A 22,028-nucleotide genomic window follows, 5' to 3' on the forward strand; every position below is an offset into this window, starting at 1 on the left:
CGATTTTATCGTTTAGCGCCATCGTTGGGCCGGTAGCAGAAGCTTTCATTTTTCGTAAGAACACATTGCACTTATACAAATGCCACAAATGCGCTGTGGCGCATGGAATCTAAAGTCTGTGATCGTATCTAAATCATAGAACTGATAAAAACAAATCAAGAACGCAGAGTCAACAACGACGTGGTGGGTCGTTGTGTATAATTTTATTTTTCTGTATAGACCATGGATTGAAGATCGACCAGGAGTTTAGTGTCGTCTAAACAAGGTACAAGCTTGTAGCTAAACTGTGTCAATTCCTTATGAACTATAATCTTGTCAAACAAACCTAACCTCTTTTCTACCTTCTAACTCAAAATTCAAGAGACCATTTGTTACAAACAGAACATCATAAGCGAACACCTCTATCCCGAAGACAACAAGAGACTGCGGCAATGTCCGAGATTCAAAATGACAGTCAAGAGGCGGAAAAAGTGTCGCCTAAGGTCTCGGAAGCGGACAAGGAGTTTCTGATGGAATACATCAGGGAGGCGGAACAGCGCTTCTCCACAAAGGAAAAGATTCGATTGGCGAACCTAAATTTGTCCCGTCCACCTGATTCGCACTTCAGCAAACTGGATTCCAGTTTGAAAAAAAATACCACATTTGTCAAAAAGCTCAAGAACTTTTGTACAGCTCAGTTAGACACCGTCCTTAAAGATATGAGCAATTTGAATCTAACAAAGTATATAAGCGAAGTGGCGACGGCTCTTGTAGAGGCAAAATTGAAAATGACTGATGTCGCACCAGCTGTGAAGGTTTGCAGTTACCTGCACCAGAATTATGCTGAATTTGGTGCTCACTTCTTTGAGAATTGGCAGAGGATACTGAGCTTCAAAGTTGGCGACAAGATTCCAAATCCTAGTAAGCTAAGAGTAGATTTAAGATTTTACGCTGAATTAGTAAACGCCGGCATATTCACGCACAAGCAGGGTCTTCCGCTATTGGGCAGTGTGCTCACCGTACTCATTAATATGGACAAGGAAGACCACAACAATGTCACGATAATTTTGAGTTTTTGTCGTCATTGCGGTGAGGACTATGCGGGTCTGGTACCAAGAAAAATAAGAGAATTATCTGAGCTGTGGCCAGGTGAGCCCTTGCCAAAAAGCAAACTACTGTCCTCCGACAAGCAGCAGAATGTTCGAACACTACTGCGGGACTATTACAACTCTTTGTGCAAACATCTGCTCAAGGAACACAAGGAACTTCAGGCATTCGAAAAACAGAATCGAAAGATACTGCAGACCAGAGGTGAATTGAGCTCAGAGAGGAAAGAAAAGTTGGAAACCCTGCAAGTATCATATGAGCGTTTGTTCAATGGTGTGCAAAGCTTTTCAGAAACATTAGATGAAAGCATGCCTGAATTGCCAGTAGACATGGAGGTCAAGACAGAAGCAGAAGAGTCTTTCAAGATGACTTGCGAGGGCGAGGATAGCGGCACAACAACAGAAGATATGTGGGGCGATGAGGAGACTAAGAGATTCTATGAAGTATTCCCAGATCTAACGGTATTTTTGCCAGGTTCTTATTCAAAAGAAGCACCTGTGCCCAAACCTGACGAAAATCAACTAACAGAGGAGGCTCTGGACGAGGAATTGGTGCTGGATGAGCTCGAGGATACAGACAAAGTTGCCGAAGAGCCAGAGGCTGAGGTTGAAGAGACGCATGTAACGAATATCAGCAACAAAATATTATTGGATGCGTTTCTGACTCATCTCCCTAATTGTGTTAATAGAGAAATGATCGACAATGCGGCTGTTGATTTCCTTATGAATTTAAACACCAAGCACAATAGAAAGAAACTGATTAAGGCTCTGTTCGGTGTGTCCAGAATTCGGTTAGACTTGCTGCCCTTCTACTCACGGCTTGCTGGTATCCTTTATCCAGTTATGCCAGACGTTGCTAATGACCTCTGTTTGATGCTCAAGCAAGACTTTAAGTACCACGTTAGAAAGAAAGACCAGATCAACATTGAGTCGAAAATAAAAGTTGTTCGTTACATCGGTGAGCTTGTTAAGTTCAAACTGTACTCAAAAATTGAGGCACTTTACTGCCTTAAGGTACTGTTGCACGATTTCACTCATCACCATGTCGAGATGGCTTGCAATCTATTAGAGACGTGCGGCAGGTTCTTATTTTGTTCCCCAGACTCTCATCAACGCACAAAAATCTACCTGGAGCAAATGATGCGAAAAAAGGCGGTTACTGCTTTGGATTCGCGTTATGTAACGATAATCGAGAACGCTTACTACTTTGTTAATCCACCAGAGTCGACTGGCGGTATTGCAAAAAAAGAAAGGCCACCTATGCACGAGTTTATTAGAAAACTACTTTACCAGGATCTGTCCAAGGCAAATACTGACAAGGTATTGAGACTAATGAGAAAACTGGACTGGGAGGATGACAATATTTCTACGTATGCTATTAAATGTCTTGTAGCCGCCCATAATGTAAAGTACCTGAACATAAGGTGCGTTGGTAGTTTACTAGCAGGTCTTGTAGCGCATTATGAGGCTGTTGGCCCCTACGTCGTAGATGGTGTTCTTGAAGACATAAGACTGTGCATGGAGATAAATTTGCCAAAGTATAACCAACGACGTATTGCAATGGTCAAGTACCTGGGCGAATTATACAATTATCGCCTAGTCGAGAGCGGCGATATCTTCCGCACTCTCTATCTGCTCATAACTTTTGGCGTTGCCACCGATCATACAGTACCTACGATCCTTGATCCACCTGAGCATTTGTTCAGAATCCGTTTGGTCTGCACACTCCTGGAAACATGTGGTCAATACTTTAGTGGTGGTTCTAGTAAAAAGAAACTGGATTATTTCCTAATATTCTTCCAGCATTACTACTGGTTCAAGCGTAGCGATCCTGTATGGACTGTTGAAAATCTGTTTCCAGTCAGTGTTGATTATATGTATCGTGACACACTGACAATGCTTAGGCCGAAGATGCAGCTGTTCCAAAGTTTCAAAGAGGCTCGCTGTGCTGTAGATGAATTACGCAACACTTTGTACCCAAGTCTCGCCAGAATTGAAGTAAAGGAGGACGAGCAGTATTCAGGTGAACCACGCGCATCCGAAAGCAATAATGAATCTGAAGCAATGGGGGCTATACCTGAGGTCGATGAGGAAGTGACGACACCTACGCCAATAACTTCGGGTAACGGAAGTGGAGATGCCAAGGGCATACTGGAAGAACTGCACTTTGACGAAAGTGAAGAATATTCTGAAGCACAGTCGGAAGATGACTGGGCAACAGACGGTTACAGAGAAGGTAATCATGATACACAAGAAAATACTCAAGGGGAGTTCAGTCTGTCGGCAGGCGTGAGCGAGGGGGTCGTTATGGACCCCTCAGAATTGGATGCTGCGTTGCCAATGGCGCCAAGACGGGTTGGCTGCCCAGAAGATGACGATTTTCTTTCAGCCCTTGACAAAATGGTGTCTGACAATATCCAGGACCGGATGCGTGACTCGGTGAAGCCTCAACAAGTTGATATATCTGTGCCACTTCATGTCAAGAGCACAAAGAAGACATATGAACAACTACGCGAAGGACCGTCGGACAGTACGACTGTAGATTTTGTGCTGATGCTTAGGAAAGGTAATAAGCAGCAGTATAAAAATCTTGCTGTTCCTGTGTCTTCCGAGCTAGCTATGAATCTCAGGAATCGGGAACAAGAGCAGAAGGAAGAAAAGGAGAGGGTGAAGAGATTGACACTAAACATTACCGAAAGACAGGAGGAAGAAGATTATCAAGAGACTATAAATCAAGGCACTAGACCTGTTACTGTTAATCTGAACAGAGAACGTCGACAAAAGTACAATCACCCAAAGGGTGCGCCTGATGCGGATCTTATTTTTGGGCCTAAGAAAATTCGATGAGAGGGAAATAATGCAACCTCGGCAAGGTATACATATTGTAATAACAACACTTGATATCTGTTTCTTATGCCTGTGGTAGCCATACTACCTGTGATGATTTTTATGCTATATGCATAGGTGGTTACACACACACGTTACGTGAGTACATCAAACGTTCAAGTATGCAAAATAATGTACGCTGCTCTACAGATCTCAATTTCAAAACGGGACTGTGTTTCCAAGTGGGATCGTTCGATTGAAACCTTTCGACCCCAGTTTTACACATACATTACCAATAGGTATACGTGTAAACTCGGCATGCGCCATCAATTGAGAAATAAACGTTCCAGCGTTAAAATTACGTACAATAATTCGCGTCCCTAACACCACATATTCCATCAACCATTTCTCACACACGATAGATAGTTACTATAATCTTATATTATCATATTTATGCAAGGTTTACTTCTCGATCTGAAATCTCATTCCCATTAATCGCGTTAATGTGCAATAACAAAAATCAAATGCAATATTATATCTATATTTATATACCTATATTTTTTACCATAGGAATCGTTATCATGTACAAAATGAATATGAATATAAAGTCGAGCGCTTTGTGTCTTAGCTGACAGAAATTTACTTCAGAGTATTGTGGTTCGGTAAGCTTATAGAATTATCTCTACAACGCGCATGAAAATAAACCGCACAAACAAAGAGATATAGTGACGATTGACGCACGTTTTAGTTGACAGCGGAAAGTAGAATTTTTAAATACCACCAACTACCTAAGGATCTTCTTCAGCATCTTCAAATTGGCCTGCTTCAATATCCATGGCTTCATCTGTATCTGCGCCATTCTGATTATATGCTTCATCTGTAAAATTACCATGTCAATTAAATGGTTGCAGGGCCACCGATATATATAGCGAATTACATTCAATATAACTATTCTACAAAAACAGAGAGAGATCATACCCGATGCCAATATGTATGGAACAGCATCTGTCTCACCTTCCCAACATTTGAAAACATCATCCTCAGCATCCTCATAGATATCCTCTTCAGCTGTGAAGTTTTTTTTATTATTATTTTCTTTTAGTATAATTGTTTTTGTAACTTATAACTTGCAATTGAAATCTACAGGGTTCTGTAGTAGAGTTAAAAATGAATAAATTCGATCAATCGGGGTAGAAAAGAAAAAGATGGATTATACTTCCAGAGAAGAATAAAATAGTAATTACAGAGTAAAGTCAAAAGAATTGTCATGAATTTGAAGCATGACTATTTTGTCATTTCGATAATTTGACTAGTAGGCGTATGTGCAATTTTCTAAAAACTTAATAGCAGTAGTTTTGAGAACTTGACCGATCAGTCAGTTACTGTCAAAACAGCTACCTTGAGGGTCAGGGTGAAGTGCTTGGCACTGACTCATCGCTTGAAACATGGCATCCAAGCTATTTGGATTTTCTGGAACAAATCTCATTTCAGTCATCGGAGTTTCCGACTCATCGTCATCGTCCTCTTCATCGTTTCCTTCAGATCGGGCATCCACAGGCAGTAATTCTTGCATATCTGTCGATGTAGCATGAGACAAACGTATACGGATAATTCATGGAATATATACAAAAAACCCTCGATCATCAACCGTAAGAATAGTACATGTATGAGGAAAACAGTATCCTCTTTTTTCATTTACCTGCAGGGTCTAATTTTGCATCTACCATGACGTAAAGGTATTGGTGAGGATGTAGTTGTTGGTCCCTTGATATAGCATGCAGCGATATATTAGGATATTCCAATGAAAATCCTTGACCAGTTGTCCCACTAACCCATGACAGTAGGCTGAGAAAGTAATATTACTTATAACGCAGCCAATCAATGTTACATATGGATTCTAACCATTGCTGTTGCAAGAGACAGGTTCGAAACATCAAATAAAGAGAGAGCTGTGTTCCCCGAAACAGATACTTTTATTATCATGGTGTTATCTACTTTAATTTGCAAACATGAATCCAAAGTATATGCTGTATAAATTCTACGATGACAATACTAATTCTACCATCAATATTATACCAAAATATAATATAGTCATGAAATTAATACACGAATAAAATCTAGTGCACATCACTGCCCATCTAGGTCAGCAGCACGAAAAAAACGAAGAATTACCTTTCTGTCACATACAGTGTACCCTTTCCAACTTCTCTGTCATTTATGTACAATGTAGTGTCAGGCTCCTCGTGTCGAACACCTTCTTGCGGCAGTAGGAAATTGATCAGTACGACCATTTTACAATCTGCAAAATAACACCAAAAATTACATCAATTCTACGTTACCATTATTGTAAATTAGAACAAGTTTCGCTATTATAGGTTAGAGTTCAGGAATCAAAGGGAATCCTACTTTGTGCATTTTGCTTGATATTCGTGGCTATATGACTGATCAGCAATTACGGAGTCAAGAGCATTTGCTTTTCGTCGTGGACAGCCGGAAAAACTGTACTGAGGTAAAAACTTTTGACTACATATTTTCTTTGTGAAAATATACATCGCCTGGATGAATGCAGTACTTGGTATCCTGTCACATCTCGGTCCAAGATTCAAACACATCGCGCAACGTATGTTTGTACTCGGTAATAATATAATAATTACCGAACTGATCGATCTTACCTCGGTTTACCTGCCTCTGACGTATGTATGGTACTTTTCGCCGCAAGTATCCCTTGCCGTTAAGTGAGAAGAATAAGAATACCGGAAAGTATCGCAAGCGCTGGAAGCGCGGATCGTTCACCGCAGTTTTTCGGTCTGGAACATACACCCGGTGCACCCCTCGGGGGAGAAGATTTGACTCCGTCCCGCCTTTCTCTCTACTCTGTACCCACTGCAGAAAAGGAAAGCAATAGAAATTTTGACACTGCGTCGCCGGGTTTTCTCAACCCCTTATCTACGCTGCATACTCGTCGATCTTACGTATATATCTCGCTCTGCATCGTGATTGGTTGAGCGCGCTACCTCAGCCAATCACAGTGCAGAACGAGAACTCGGCGTGCATAGCGCCGCAGGTGCTGCCCCCTGGTATCCAGACTTCGTATTCATTTTGTAAACACGACTTGAAATTCCTTCTCTCACACGTATGTCATGTATACGTACATACATTATGACACACACATGTCACATCCGCGTGTTAATTGCAATTCGCCGCCGAGTATGTAGGTACAATACAGTTCGGTTTTTCTCTTGCAAAAGTTACCCAACCGAAATGACAGTATCTTTGCCAAACTTTTTCTCGAGGTTCTTAGTGAAGAGATTATTGTTTTCGTCAAGCTATTATCGCCCAAAAATATTTTCCAAGCTTGACATGCACACAACTGAGCGTAAGTCATACATCACGATTTTACAGCCATTCTAACCTCTCAACGGAACTGTATAATGTGTCTATACCATTTCCTATTTTCTCCCGCAAAGGATTAGGTCACGGAGAATACGAGTATCAGGATCCTACATCGGAGGACCAAGTGTAGGTTATTATATTCAAATTGCCTAATTTATAGTGAACTTCTAAATTTTCTACAAAGTCCTGTTCCTACAGTTTTGAAGAGCTGGATAGAAATTCTTCCTCTCTTATTTCGCAGCGTTAACGTGGTGTACATTACTAAACATGGAGAAAAGATACCAGTCAGAGGAAAAGTTGGTGACAATGTATTGTACTTGGCGCACAGGCACGGAATTGAAATGGAAGGGGCGTGCGAAGCTTCCTTGGCCTGTACGACTTGCCATGTCTACGTAAATTCTGATCACAGGGAAAAATTGCCCACAGCAGAAGACAAAGAGGAAGATTTATTAGACCTGGCACCATTCCTGAAAGAAAATTCCAGATTGGGTAGGCTTTGACAGTAAACGAAATTAAAATATCCAGAGTAAACAGAAAAATCCCTTACCAGTAGGACTCTTCAAATTGAGGTACCTCATTTTAAAAGAATCTTAGGATTGAAATAAAATTCTAAGACGTCTTGCCGGTTTTCCCTGGTTACTGTAAACAACATTCTATTTTCTTCACTTCTATCCTAAACCTGAAACTCACAATTTATCAAAGTGTTCATCTTGGTATAAAATATATTGTAAGAGTTAATTTTATACTTAGAAAAATTGTAATGTATTTCCCAAATTGAGAATTATTTTCATTAAGAAACTCGATATTAGATCACATCCAATTTTTAAAAAGTTTCAGTTAAAAAAAGTTACTTTTGCTAAAATGAAAAAGAAATCTTCCAAATTTAATAATTAACTTCTATATGATTTTTACCCCATTTCTTGGACTAACTTTCAATTCTCTGACATTGTTAGGATTTTTCTGTAACCACTGTCAGACTCCTTCAATGGATGAGCTGAATACATACTTCACTACTTTTTCATTCTTTCAGGATGTCAAATAATTCTGACCAAAGAATTAAATGGATTAGAACTTGAACTTCCAAAAGCTACAAGAAATTTTTATGTAGATGGTCACACTCCAACACCCCATTGAAAGCACGAAGAATTGAATCTCCTACATATTCAGAATCCTACTTGTAGACGCATCATAATGTATTGTATATATGATATATTGTACATATAACGTATAATAAAAACGTCATCTTTTTTCATAATAAATAATTGGTTCAACCACTCTCACACTGATGTCGATTTAGTCGTTCTATAGTTGCACAGTTCTATTTTTTGTTTTTTCGACATTGCCAATTTTACGTTTTGATTACTCACTCATGTCATTTTTGCTATTTTTACAATATGGTCTGTGGTAATTGAAATAATTTAATTTGCCATTCCCATTGACGATTGTTGATATTGACTACATTACTACCTGTTACACATCGAGCTTGGTTAATCGGGAGAATAATGTTAAAAACTGAATCATTTTCTCGGTACAGTAGTTATTTTTTTTTTTTTCTCGGATTATAATACATATCTCTCCAATTACAATGATACAAGATTTAAACATTTACGATATAATGAGTTAATGAATTAAAGTAATTTGATTTTTCAATATTACATATTTTCTCTTTTTCTTTTGCCTTACGTGTCAGACAAACTCAATGAATCGAGTTCGTTGTGTAGATATATATATATACATACAATATACGTATGTACGTGTATATATGTATTTTTTTTTACATACATACATATATAAATACATATGCATAAGGTGAAAATTTGTCACGATACAAGTAGGAGTCGTGGAAACTCTTTATGTAATTTATCGTAACTTCATCACATCTCCTGACTCTTCCAACATGCTACCCAATGTTCCATGGTGAACTTATAAGCGCACGTGTTTTTACATTTAGTACGCATATTTTCACCAACGAACCAATCGTATTTGTGTTTCTGTGTGTGTTATTATGTGTGCGTAAATACACGACGCACATAAACGTACTCATTTACTTATTTTGGGTTAATAATATTATTGTTATTATCATCTTATGAACTACAATATTTGTTTTTTATATTATTTATACTTTTTATGCTGATACGAATGATCAACGCGATCATGGACACATTGTAATACTTTTGCAAGACATTCGTCAACTTCCTCTTCCGCAGTCATTCTCTTTTTCTCATTCTCTCCCTCTCTCTCGTCCAACAATTGAACAATAACTTATGAATTAGACACATCATTCACTCAAACGCATTTTCTCCTACAATTGCTGCCGCACCTTTAGAGATGATTACACGCGTATCCTCATTTGGTAAGAATCATCACAATTACGGATGTATTGGGGATAATATAGCTTTGTACTTGTTTGTAATTTAAAAAAAAAAAAAAGAAAAAAAAAAAGACAAATCTTTCAATATTAAATAGCAGTCGTATATATATGTACATACATATTATATTCGTATGTTTACAAATATATACACACACACGCATGTATGTGTTCGTGTGTACGATATATATATATATACTATTATAAATGTAATAGTATGTCCATCAAAATGTATGCGTTGCCAGCTGTAATTGCAATGGAGGTTGCGATCGGCCTAACCAGTCGGCCAATCAATAATTTATTGTGTTATCATCATGCCGTTCGTATCGGAATTACAAAATTTGGATAACGAACGGTTAGAAAATTACACCGTATTTACATTCTCCATCAGATCATGTCAGCACTGCCGACGATGATCACCAATTCAACCATTTACTTTAGAATTTTAAAGAAAATTATTTCAAATCTAACGTCGTACCGCAGCAGCATTACAATGCTAATAACTTTTCGTGCGATATTGACATTCTCTGTCGCAAAGTTGGCAGGCAATACGTACAACCTCCTTACATTATTTTGAAAGTTCTGTCGCACACTTGGTGAACATGATATACGATAGAAACAACTTTGGTGACAATATAATAACTTGCCCCTTCGTAGGATAATAATAATAACAATAACAATAATAATAATAATAATAATAATAATAAAGATAATAAGAACTAATGGGTGAAATTTCTTCACTGGATATAAGATATAGGTATTATAAGTTAATCAAATAAATATACACATATATATATACTAACATATACATGTATACACGTATGTGTATATGTCGTATATGTGTATATATAAATATATCATAAAGCAATATTAAACCTAATCGAGCTATTCTATAGCAAAAGGTATTCTATGTGCTCCTCTGAGCCTTTAGGAACACACCGATACCTTTTGAATATACAAAACTGTAAAAAAGTCAATACAAAATCGAATACACTAATATTCATCCGAAAAAGCTTCTCCATTTACACGGTATACACACTTATGGGTATATTCACGACCATGCACACAGTCGCGCAACTTTTTCACTTTTTTACGAAAACTGCAAATCGGTGGAAATAGCATACGATTATTTCATACCCCTGCATCGGGGTTTTAGTTATTGGGACGCTTAAACGGATTACGAGCCGTAACAGCATACTGCCCAACACTATCGTACTGCAACCCTTTTGTATTCTCATATTTTGGCATAAAAATTTCGTGTCAATAGTGCAACATCCTCGACAAGTTGCAGTGCGATTTTTCAGTTCGACCACACTTGAAAATCGGTACTTCAATCTTGATAATGAGTGCGATGCCGTATATTAGTACGGTTAGTATTTTTTTTTTTTTTTTTTTTTTCCCAGAAATGCACAGAGACATACATATATATACACACGTGATTCGTCTTTAAACCTCTTTTATATCGCAGTTTAAGCAGATTCAATGATACGAGTATATTCATCGATTTCATCATACGTTCACAGAGTTCGATAATTTCAACACGCTGGGATTTTTAATTAGTATGCATGTACTATTGCGTGCTTCGTTCTCTGAAAAAATTGTATGCATATATCTGTAACAGAATACCAAACAGATCAAATGAACATTTAGAACTGAGTCTTGACAAAATTGAACGAGTCTGTGAACTAGGTAGAGTCCTATATCTCTGAAGACCGTAATCATTAGTCATCGTTATTCTCATCATCATTACCATTATCATCGTGGTTGTTGTCGTTGTGTCGTAGTTATTATTCGATCCAATTTTCAAAACGCGGACAGGAAAGAATGCTTGCGAAATGGAGCATATTTCCGTACGTTTACTTTGCTAGATGCGATGTGTTTTGTCTTCAAAGACGATAAGTACGGAATAAATTTGATCAACGATCGCATCTGCTGCTGCTTCAGTGATGCACACCTTCCTTCGCTGCCCACTCGTTGTTATGACCGACAGAGCACCCTGTAGATTCAATCAGATATGACGAACCATAAAGCAATAATACTATATTAATGTCTGTGAGTGAGCGGCATGCATATTATCAAAAGGCTAACCTTATAGGCGACATTGGTGTACAAGAGCGTGTACCGGGAGCTGCCTACCCCTCTGATATCTCTGACGCCGACCCATGCCAGGATCGTGGCAATGGTATACATTCGCAACAGCGACACCGGCACCACTGACCGTTGCAAGGCGTCGTGAGGCGTACTCGACGGAGAACGGGACAGAGATATCAAAGGGCTCCTCCAGTTATTCCATGGGATAATGGCGACCTCCGCACAACCCGCAAGACATTCCACACCAGTGAACGGCGCGAAGAGGTGGGTAAAACCACAAACAAGGAACAATCATCGACAACAGAGCCAGTCCGAACCATCGTCGACCGCAGCCTTCCTCCGTACTGCAGCTGCGAAACGATTTTCAGTTCGATATAACATAACTTGTATCACTGCGTCTTATTGCACAATTCCAGGAGACTCTGGGATTTTCAAAACGAGAATTGATATTTTCCAATGTAAAACGAACATGTTAGTCAGTAATCATGCGAGCGGAACAAAAATTTACGATATTTAGACAAAAAAAAAAAAGATCAGGATACAACCACAGTACTAGCAAAATCTTATACTTTAAAATTTCTTTATATACTTTATATATTTATATACTTTAAAATTTTAAATATACAAAAATGTAACGTTTTTAAGTTAGAGTGATAATGTCATTTACCTGCATGGGTTCTGTGCAAAATCCCCCTCAGCGTCGCTCATGCAGTGATAAAGCATGCACTGGGCACACGAGAGACACGAAACGGTGGCGATGCCCCGTCTGACTGGATCGGGTGCGTATTCACAGGAACCTCTCGGGTTGTGCTGCTCAGAATATAACTCCTGGCAATGTTTGCACCGTAGACGTACGCTGCTATTACGTTTCCCGCAACTTTTTGCCAGCTGTGAAACTATCACATCTGGCTTCTTGAGGGAGCTCGAAGAGCCACGTCTGTCGAACCTCCCACCTTTATGGTCCTCAATAACTGGGTACTGGTATTCATGGTTCAGGGTTGTCAGCTGTACGTACGGGTAATTATCTGTACCGACGTCCATTGATTCCAAGGGATGATGTGGCGGAGGAAGTGGCTTTGCTGAAGGGCCGCCAATGTAATGAATCGGCGGGGCCTTATGGGGATCCAAAGAAAAATCCGAGCATTGAGAATGATGATGGTGATGATTCAGCTTACGAACCGCGCCTCGCTGTGTTTCTGATGATGGGCGCGGATCTACCGGATCCACGGGCAGGTTTAATGTCTGAAATCGTTAAATGTAATTCAACCATTGTTGTGAAACTAATAAAACAATAATTCATTGAAGGGAGACATGCATTCGGTATTCCATGGTACCAGACGATGCGGTAATAGATCAATGAAAAGTAAATGGAGCAGTAAAGAAACAGCAGCTGAAGTGGCTATTCATGTTACCGGCTTACCATGAAAACATCGTCATCTCCAACATCTGATTGACCACAATACAAGGATGATTCCGCAAGACCTAGAACAATAAGTCACGTATATATTTTTTGCATAATAATCTCACCTATTTGTAACAAACTACGGTGATGTCATATACAAATGACATAGTTTTACTAGATATACTCACCACGGTCATTACAAGTCCGAGATAAGAGTGCAGCAAGAGAACAACAAGCATATCGTATGAATATTTTACTATACCATGGTTACTAAACATCTAAACATTTAATGTAAATTGCATACTTTGTAACTACATGAATGTATCTTTTTACGAAGATACCTTGAATGTATCTTTTGAAGAAAGTGCATAATTCATTGACACATTCAGAATGAACAAATTTCTAATTGCCTTAATCAGTGAAAAAAAAAAAATTTGTAAACCAGTTAACCCAACAATCAACAAGATGGGTAAGTTTTCTGATCAATAAATACTAGATAAAACTCGATATACTGAGTAAATTTTAATCAATCGAATGATAATTCACCTTCTAGCAATTCTTCAACCGCTGTCCGGACACCCTTGTCGAATGCCCTGGCATCCGCAGCTGTTTGAAAGGTTAGTCCAAATTTTTTCTCTCCCGTGCGCCAATGGTGAAATGTTGGCATAACTTTGTTGTATTCAAAATCCTTTTTTATTGTGCAGCTAAGAACGACCTGAAGGACAAATTTTTGTCAAAAATCTATCACAAGCTGATGGTTTCATTTGTATTTTTCAAGGAAGGGTTAGGCGTGAAACACATTTCACCTTAGCAGGTAATGTAAAGAAACTACTCACAGTCTGATCAGAGATTCGTTTGCCATAGATGAGATATTCGTGTTTGCCATCTGTTGCCCCAGGTGGGGAGGTAGTCGTCGAGTCATGAGACGTGGAGCCAAGGTTAGGGACGACGCCGGGGTGAGCTGTGCCAGAGGCTGACGTGGTAGGCACAGCGGTTGCTGAGGCGGCGGAAGGGATCCCAGGACTTGCGATGCCGACATTGGGGTGCCCCCCCGCGGTGGGGGGAGACCTCCGTCTCACAGAGACGTTGGACAATCCCCCGCCGCCAAGAGGCACCCAACCCCCGGAGCTGTCGTCCCTAGTCATGACCTGGGCCCTGACCCTTACCAAGTAGTTACCACTGGAAAGTGTTAAAAATCTTTTAACGGTTGTCAAGGAGTGAAGCTAAAGTGTGATTCTCTCTGAAAATCGTCCCTGCCAATGATTTTGACAAAGCTGAGAATAATCTCGAGTCCTTCTGAAACAGCGCGTGTGGAGCAATCGGCGAATTATCGGTCGCGTGCGGCGGATGGATTTCATGAATGGATCGTACAATGACAGCTGGGGAAGGGCTGGACGGACGCAAAGGAGGTGAGACACGAACATACGCGTGACAGACGATCGTGGAACAGTTTTCGAGAATTGATGGAACAACGGATGTAGGGTAGACGAAGGTTGACAGCATACGCGTACATACGTTACGTACATTACATGCGAAACAGGGATAATCGGCCCAGGGAGGAAGCGTGAATGACGGAATCATGCGTTGGCCGAATGACGAGAGGAAGGAATGAGTGCTGTGTTTTAGAATGAAATCCGAATAAAATGGTGGAAGCGATTGACGGAAGACCTAGCCCTGTGCGAAAAAAAGCATAAAACAGCCGCTGGAGGAAGGGTGAAATCGGTCGTATAGAGCAGGGTGTACGGTTGCATAGATATGGGCACAAGCGAGCAGGGACGTAAATGCGAATACGTGTATTTAACGGATTATATCTTAGTTAAGGTGCAATATTTTTGTTTCCGTAAGCGTATACGTGGGTTTAGGTGTGCGTGTCTGCGTTCGTGATCGTGTATCGTAGACGATGGAAGTATAGCACAGCAGGGCTGTTTGCTCGGTAGAATAATATGATTCGCTTTATATCTACTTACTCTTCCGACGCCTCTGTCATGGTTCGAGCTGTCAAAGCCTTTACTCGATGCCCACTTTTTCCCAAATTTCACCATTTTCGTTGCATTGAAAATACATTCGACCGCGATTCTACCGTGTGAACTCTCTTTTTACTCTTTTACTGTCTTTCTTTTTTTTAGGCTAGCGCCAACTACAGGAAGCGCCCCAATCCACCTCTGCCCCCCGAATAACCCCGCACGTCCCGCTTGCCCTCGACCGACGACCGACGACAAACCCCTCGCTCCGCCCCGCCCAGAGCCGAGCGATCCCTGGCTTATAACCCGTCGTCGTCGTTGATCTACCCGCGCCGCTCCGCGACGAGCCACGAGCGTCGTCGTTCCTTGTCTCCTTTGGGTTTTTACGGTTTTTAGGTCCTCAAGAACACCGTCGATATTTTGAAACACAATGAACTTCACATTAATGTTAAAGGAACAGTTCCCTCCACCACTTCGGTCATATTTTCTGTTTATTTATTCTTACAGTAGAACGCGAATGCATGTACAATAGCCATGCTCTCGATCGATGTTAATCCGTTTGTCACCACGACTGTAGGAATTAATAATTGTTATCAGGATGAGGCTGCAGATGATATTCGCTATGAGGCTCGAATAGAATCAGCCTCGCCATACTTGGCGTATGATTTATATTTATTTATTTATCTTGTATTCTTCATTCCTTTTTCTTCTTTTGGCTTAATAACACCTGGATGAATGAACAGGACCCGCGCTACGAGCCCATTCATCGGCTCACATTCACACGAGGATCGCGCGGGTCGGTTTATGCTTATACTGTATGAGACAGTCAATGGTGTGCGATCCCATCGCACGACACACACTGCACAACAGAACAGTAGGGGACAGTAAAAGCATGGATAGAAGGGTTTGCTGCAGTTTGACATGCTCTGTAGAGGAGAACTCCTATCCGTTCCCGCGAGAGGCGGGACTAGTTCTGTTTGGTTGTGTCGTTAAGTCTAAAAGTATACACAGACTGCTGACCTTATGCACTTTGCTCAGCTGGGCACGCTTGGCAAGGAGCTGAAGGGCCAAGGGGAAATTGCAGTGTTCTGCCGTACCGACTTAATTTAACATTGAGATCCCGGAAGACGGGTCCGTGTATATTTTTCAGTCAACGTGCAGGGTAATAGCGTTAGTAATAGGATTACCCCCTGACTCAATTGGACCCACCCATCCGGAGAAAATATTATCCCAGAGCTGAATGTCTTTACATATCTTTACATAAAAACGTGAGCTTGAGTTCCGACAGGTTAAACATTCTAGCATGTAGGAAAACTGGCTCTATCAGTGTATGGATCACTGCCCATTTAAATTTGGTCGTCAATCACTCTTGTAAGGTTGCTATCTTTGATAGAATTGAGTAACCTATGGTGAGAATTCACCCACTGATCTGTACTCGGTAAATTGACCACAGGAATCACGATTCACGTGGGCAACACATAGGCAGATGCAACGGCTGGCCGAGACATCGAACAGAGTATAATTCAGTATAAAGTATAAAAATATAGGTTATGTCATAGACATCAGTTTCCTCAGCCGTTTCAAAGATAGAAGGTTATGCAGTTATTCCCGGTCATCGGAGAGTTTGGTACTCATTCGGTAACCGAGCGTGTCGGTTGTGTTTGTAAAGTTGCAGAAAAGTAACCAAACAGACGAGATGTGTGTGTTGAGAGCCAAGAAAAGTTCTGGGGTCTATTCATAAGCTTGTTAATTATAGTGACGAAGACTTGACGCTAAAATGTCAAACACGATAAGTGGTAAGAATTTATTGCGTCCAACTGGACTGCAGTGCAAGGATCTTCACGAATATCTAAAAACTCGGCCGCCAGAAACTCTGAATAAACTGTATCACAACCCTCCGATTTGTCTGGCCGTTTTTCGCGAATTGCCTGAAATAGCGAGGCATTATGTTATGCGATTGCTGTTCGTTGAACAGCCCGTACCTCAAGCAGTCATAGCTTCGTGGTGTTCAAAGTTACATACCGACGAGCACCAGAAAGTTGTCAAAATTCTCAATGAGCTCAATATCTGGAAGGAAGCATCAATACCCGGTGGTCTACCGGGATGGATTTTGAATTCAACATTGAAGAAGAATTTGAAAGTAGTTTTGCTCGGTGGCGGTAAACCTTGGACGATGTCAAATCAGCTAGAAACCGACAATAAACCACGAGACGTCGCTTTTCTTGATACGTATGCCTTAGAAAGGTGGGAGTGTGTTCTCCATTACATGGTCGGATCCCAGCAGCAAGAAGGTGAGCCAGTTTGTGCTGTCAAAATGACCTCAAAGTTGCAAATTGCAATAACTTATCAATTAATGTATGTAAATACAGAAATCTGAAAGTTACAAAATCTTTCTAAGGCGATACACAAAAAATGCTGTAATGGCTAAGCTATGTACACAGCCAGAAACAAAAAAATTTGTAGAATAGAAAACTTGCTAAATAATGATTAATTTCGATAATGATTAAACCCACAAAAAAATGAAAAATTGCAATCTTCCAATACCTATTGCAATTTATTAACAAGTTTGAGCATAGACAAGTAGTATGAAAAGAAAATATAAATATTGGTTCTGAGGAACTGCGAAATCAGGAAAATTTGAATTTTGAATTTTTATGGCCAGCTTCAAATGATTTAACTTAGGAATATCGGCTGATGCGGTGAGAATACTGCTACATGCTGGACTGATGAAACGTGACGAAGAAGACGGCAGTCCAGTCATTACACAAGCAGGATTTCAGTTTCTACTGCTAGATACAGCGTCCCAGGCAAGATATTCTGTCTATCATAAGACTGTTAAAATTTGGCTACTCGAAAGTCAAAACAAAGGTTAATTGCATGTGGTGTTTGTGCAAGACCTTTTCTTACTTGACAATGTAAACGTTGTGCATGGTTTGCAATAGCAGCTGATAGGCCAGTCATTAATTTATTGTTTACTCTGTACAAATTAGCAGTCTTTCAGGATAATGTAATTTTTAGTTCATGTCAACAACTGCCCTGTGTATTATTTACTCTACCATACATAACCTGGTACCAACTTGTAATACTAAGTAGCAATTAGCTATATCTGATTACTTTTCAGGTCTGGTACTTTATTCTTCAATACTTGGACACAATAGAAGCCAGGGGTCTGGATCTGGTTGTTTGTCTAACCTTTTTGTTTCAATTGAACTTTTCGACATTGGGGAAAGATTACAGTACTGAAGGTATGTCAGAGGGATTATTGACATTTTTGCAGCACCTCAGAGAATTTGGTCTGGTCTATCAAAGAAAACGTAAGGCTGGAAGGTAATTATTTCAACAGACTGATGAACCTATTCCGCATTGTATCCGTGTGTACGTAATAAAAATACTTTATACATATATTAGCATTGCAATACCCTTTGTTTTATTTTCTCAGGTTTTACCCTACCAGGCTAGCACTAAACATTGCCACAGGTCAAAATAAGCCTCTGTCAAGTGACTTAGAGAAGGAAGGATACATCGTCGTGGAAACCAATTACAGAGTTTACGCATATACCAATTCTAATTTACAAGTAGCTCTGCTTGGTCTCTTTTGCGAAATGCTTTACAGGTAAGCATGAAAAACTTGTGTAAAGCAATATCAGTTGCTTCCACTTATTCAATTTCAAATAGTCAACTACTGATTCGTAATTTTGGCCTTCTCCAGGTTCCCCAACTTGGTTGTATCCATTTTAACAAGAGATTCAGTGAGGCAAGCCCTGAAGAGCGGCATTACAGCTGAACAAATCGTTGGGTATGTAGGTAATAATATTGGTATGCACACATTACTCGATTTTCCATTATTGCCCCATTCTAAAATGACTTCTTGTACAGTTACCTACAACAGCATGCCCATCCTAAGATGATTGCCTTAGGACCACCAACTTTGCCCCCTACCATTGTGGATCAAATCAAGTTGTGGGAAAACGAAAGAAATAGATTTGTATTTAGCGAGGGCGTTCTGTATAGTCAGTTTCTATCGCAGACTGACTTTGAAGTACTCAGAGATCACGCATTGACCACTCAAGTTCTAATCTGGCAAAGCGAAAGGTAATGTTATTATGTAAAATATAGTATTGGGATGTGCGCTTATTGTCTAACTTCTGTGTAATTAGTTTTCATTTATTCTTATTCAATATTAAGCAACGTAGTATATTCAAAATGGGTTAATCATTCTTTCACCATTTTGTTTACAGAAAGCGGACAATGGTTGTCACAAAAGCAGGTCATGATGACGTCAAAAAGTTTTGGAAGCGTTATTCGAAAGGAAGCAGTTGATTTCAATTTTTGCTTTGCTTTGGGCATTGCTGCCTGCTGGCGAGTTCTTCATCTTTTAACTACAGTATGTCTCACATGTTCAGACTGTGCGAATATTTTTAACTCCTGAATGAGACTACTATTTTCATTTTTCGAGCACTTGTACGTAAAATGGTTCCAAAAGTCTGCTACCAATCACTCTGGAATAAAGCGACATTGGAGTAACCATAATGCCCTTGATAATAATTATACTTATGCCATTGATGGTAATAAGTTACAAAGAACTGGAAGCTAATGGAATTACAGTGTCAATGAAATAAATAATTTCGATGATGAAGGTTACGAAAATAAGAAAATAAATTTGTTTAAATTTATCAATTTTTCATCATCTTCTTAATTCCCCAAATTTTCCTCACAGTCAATTTAACACAGAGCAAAATAATATTCTCTCATTCCTTACTGTCCAATAATTTTTTATAAAGATTAAGTAATTAATTGTACAAACGATCCTCCTGTCGTGATTCCCAGTTCAAAGGATCCGCAGGAGGTTGATGTCAGCGTTGCGGTGCAGCCTTTGGTTTCGGCATTTTGCCCAATAATCCTTGTATTTCTTTCTTCTCGTCATAAGTTTTCCACAATTCGTATAAGTTAATGATGTACCGGGCAATCTCCTGAATCTTTTCCATGTCTGCATTCAACTCGGCAAACCAAGACTTTAAATCTTTTTGCAGTATTACACAGGCAATTTGCAGGCAACCTATTCGTGCAAATATATTAAGCATAAGAAAAAAGGAAGAAGAAAAACTGCACTAGACCGGTCAATGCCGATACACTATACTCTGTTCAGCGAGAGAACAACACGCTTACAGAGCCAAACATGTCCAGTTTGGTCAGAACCTGCCTAATACGCCGCCCACTTGACCCATTCCACGTAACCAAACAGGTCATGCAACTGGCCAGACCCGGCTATAACCGACAAGGGTACCCAGGTACTCAAATCCAACAGTTAATTTCAAACCTAATGGTTGATTTCAAGCCTGACAATTCATTTCAAATCGTCGAACATCAATCGTTGCAAAGTTGCGAGTGAGTTCGGACATGTTAAATTCGAATTGCAGTTTTGTTATTATGATTCATTGATACATCTGATGGCAGAAAATTTGGAGTGGGAAGTAGAATAAATTTATTTGAGATATAATGAGACCGAGATGTTCATATTATTTCACCTATTAGTCTTTTTACAGCACGAGGACTTTTGGCGCAGGGCGAGTTCCGCTATCCCTGCCCGAACCTGTGCGCTGCTGTGTCATTCTCTCGTTGAATGCAGTATAGTTTCAAATTATGTGAATCAAAGTGTCTCACCTATGGCAATTTGGTATGGGGGATAGAGCAGACATACATCTGTACGCAAACTGTCATTGACTATACGCCATGCTAGTGAGAGCATCTGATCGTCTGGTCCAACATCTTGTACGAGTGTTAACAGTGGACGATACGGTTGATAGACAATCAGACAGCAGTCGAGGTGTTCCAAAAGATAGAATTCACATTCCAGGATGTGATTGGTTCTATAGGGAAATTCTTGAGAGTAGGCGTAGTTGAATTTGTTTTTTACTGTAATGAAGGTTATGGAGATTAGCCATTTATGAAAGTATAATGTTGAAATGATCTCTGACGTGTGTAGAGACTTTGCCATGTGAGGGTAAACTCACCGACAGTCTGACATGTCGTGATCAGTCTGGTGTTCGATATGACTCCAAATTCCTCCACCTTAGAAGCCAGAAACACGGAAGTTGGGGCTAACAGCAACGGGTCAATACATTTTAAACTGTTGCGGGCAAAGAATCTTTTAAAATAGACGGTGGCTGTCGCTATCACCTGTTGTCGAAGTTTCAATTGTTCACCCAATATCTGAATCACTATAAAATTAAATAAGCGCCAATATCATATAGTGTATTGATTGTACAAAGTATCCAGATTTTATAAGTTTCGACAAAGAAAGCCATGTCTTTACTTACAGTTTGAAAAAAAAATAAATAGTTTTTGATACTCTTCTTCAGATAAAATTGAAAGGTCGTGTTGACGTTCTCGAACCAAATCCTGTTTATCGAGTAACCATTGTTGGCTGAAAATCAAGAATTAAATAATCAATGAATTGTCAATTCTTGTCATTGTGCGTATGGTCTACCGGCGTTTTCAGGTTATTACAACTTACTGATGAGAACTGTGCCAAAAGTTTCCAGCCATACTTCTTCGATATATCAACGGCTATATTACCACTGAGCGGTATTTCGTACCTACTTTCATTTTCGTTCGTTAACAAATATTTTATCTTTGTGTTCTGACTCGTTTGTGTGTGCGACAATTGTATACAAATCATCACAGCCGAGATTCTATTCCGACGGTGATTTATTTTAAATACATCGAGTGTAAGATACGTGATAGGAAACTCCACCGGACCATTCTGGACAAATATATATCTAACCTTTCATTAGCACTGCACGCTTACCGACTGACATTTACCGACAAGCCAATAAACTCACGTTATCGGAAAAAATTTCACTATCGGTGAGGCATCAGAGTTGCAGATCTGGAAAATAAAT

At 39.8% G+C, this 22,028-nt stretch overlaps 6 protein-coding genes across 10 annotated transcripts; 3 read left to right on the forward strand and 3 right to left on the reverse strand.

The window, feature by feature from the left end:
* The first annotated feature begins 117 nt into the window (after positions 1-117).
* Positions 118-4,269, forward strand: LOC124410949 (regulator of nonsense transcripts 2). 2 transcript variants are annotated; one of them, XM_046889699.1, is made up of 2 exons: positions 118-265; positions 382-4,269. In XM_046889699.1, the coding sequence occupies exon 2, from the start codon at positions 432-434 to the stop codon at positions 3,930-3,932; it is 3,501 nt and encodes a 1,166-aa protein (XP_046745655.1). In that variant the 5' UTR covers positions 118-265; positions 382-431; the 3' UTR covers positions 3,933-4,269. The 2 variants fall into 2 exon arrangements, with proteins under 2 accessions (XP_046745655.1, XP_046745656.1); XM_046889700.1 differs by having other exon boundaries at positions 138-183.
* A 174-nt stretch (positions 4,270-4,443) lies between these two features.
* On the reverse strand, positions 4,444-6,865 carry LOC124410951 (methylosome subunit pICln). Its single transcript, XM_046889701.1, has 6 exons — positions 6,584-6,865; positions 6,084-6,210; positions 5,611-5,756; positions 5,310-5,486; positions 4,890-4,979; positions 4,444-4,788 (listed from the first exon to the last, which is right to left on the reverse strand). The coding sequence occupies exons 2-6, from the start codon at positions 6,200-6,202 to the stop codon at positions 4,700-4,702; spliced, it is 621 nt and encodes a 206-aa protein (XP_046745657.1). The 5' UTR covers positions 6,203-6,210; positions 6,584-6,865; the 3' UTR covers positions 4,444-4,699.
* A 231-nt stretch (positions 6,866-7,096) lies between these two features.
* LOC124410896 (adrenodoxin-like protein 1, mitochondrial) lies at positions 7,097-8,559 on the forward strand. The gene is made up of 4 exons (XM_046889596.1): positions 7,097-7,287; positions 7,379-7,430; positions 7,546-7,793; positions 8,335-8,559. Exons 1-4 carry the CDS (start codon positions 7,173-7,175, stop codon positions 8,436-8,438), a joined length of 519 nt encoding a protein of 172 aa, XP_046745552.1. The 5' UTR covers positions 7,097-7,172; the 3' UTR covers positions 8,439-8,559.
* A 2,996-nt stretch (positions 8,560-11,555) lies between these two features.
* LOC124411603 (sprouty-related, EVH1 domain-containing protein 1) lies at positions 11,556-15,972 on the reverse strand. 2 transcript variants are annotated; one of them, XM_046890826.1, is made up of 7 exons: positions 15,133-15,972; positions 14,002-14,344; positions 13,712-13,880; positions 13,184-13,209; positions 12,431-13,005; positions 11,761-12,113; positions 11,556-11,668 (listed from the first exon to the last, which is right to left on the reverse strand). In XM_046890826.1, exons 1-6 carry the CDS (start codon positions 15,150-15,152, stop codon positions 11,957-11,959), a joined length of 1,290 nt encoding a protein of 429 aa, XP_046746782.1. In that variant the 5' UTR covers positions 15,153-15,972; the 3' UTR covers positions 11,556-11,668; positions 11,761-11,956. The 2 variants fall into 2 exon arrangements, with proteins under 2 accessions (XP_046746782.1, XP_046746781.1); XM_046890825.1 differs by having other exon boundaries at positions 13,184-13,245.
* A 748-nt stretch (positions 15,973-16,720) lies between these two features.
* On the forward strand, positions 16,721-19,651 carry LOC124411602 (general transcription factor IIH subunit 4). Of its 3 annotated transcripts, XR_006929688.1 has the most exons (8): positions 16,724-17,417; positions 17,809-17,933; positions 18,248-18,453; positions 18,566-18,739; positions 18,836-18,922; positions 19,003-19,218; positions 19,365-19,510; positions 19,592-19,651. XR_006929688.1 is itself a non-coding variant. In XM_046890823.1 (7 exons), the coding sequence occupies exons 1-7, from the start codon at positions 16,904-16,906 to the stop codon at positions 19,444-19,446; spliced, it is 1,404 nt and encodes a 467-aa protein (XP_046746779.1). In that variant the 5' UTR covers positions 16,725-16,903; the 3' UTR covers positions 19,447-19,651. The 3 variants fall into 3 exon arrangements, 2 of the variants coding, with proteins under 2 accessions (XP_046746780.1, XP_046746779.1); XM_046890823.1 differs by having other exon boundaries at positions 16,725-17,417; positions 19,365-19,651; XM_046890824.1 differs by lacking the exons at positions 19,365-19,510; positions 19,592-19,651 and having other exon boundaries at positions 16,721-17,417; positions 18,836-18,926; positions 19,003-19,176.
* LOC124411606 (cyclin-C) lies at positions 19,580-21,861 on the reverse strand. The gene is made up of 5 exons (XM_046890829.1): positions 21,641-21,861; positions 21,444-21,550; positions 21,138-21,344; positions 20,788-21,039; positions 19,580-20,182 (listed from the first exon to the last, which is right to left on the reverse strand). The coding sequence occupies exons 1-5, from the start codon at positions 21,670-21,672 to the stop codon at positions 19,980-19,982; spliced, it is 801 nt and encodes a 266-aa protein (XP_046746785.1). The 5' UTR covers positions 21,673-21,861; the 3' UTR covers positions 19,580-19,979.
* Between the last annotated feature and the right edge of the window lie 167 nt (positions 21,862-22,028).

This window comes from Diprion similis, chromosome 10 (genome assembly GCF_021155765.1).
Source record: "Diprion similis isolate iyDipSimi1 chromosome 10, iyDipSimi1.1, whole genome shotgun sequence".
In the NCBI taxonomy this organism is placed as follows: domain Eukaryota; kingdom Metazoa; phylum Arthropoda; class Insecta; order Hymenoptera; family Diprionidae; genus Diprion; species Diprion similis.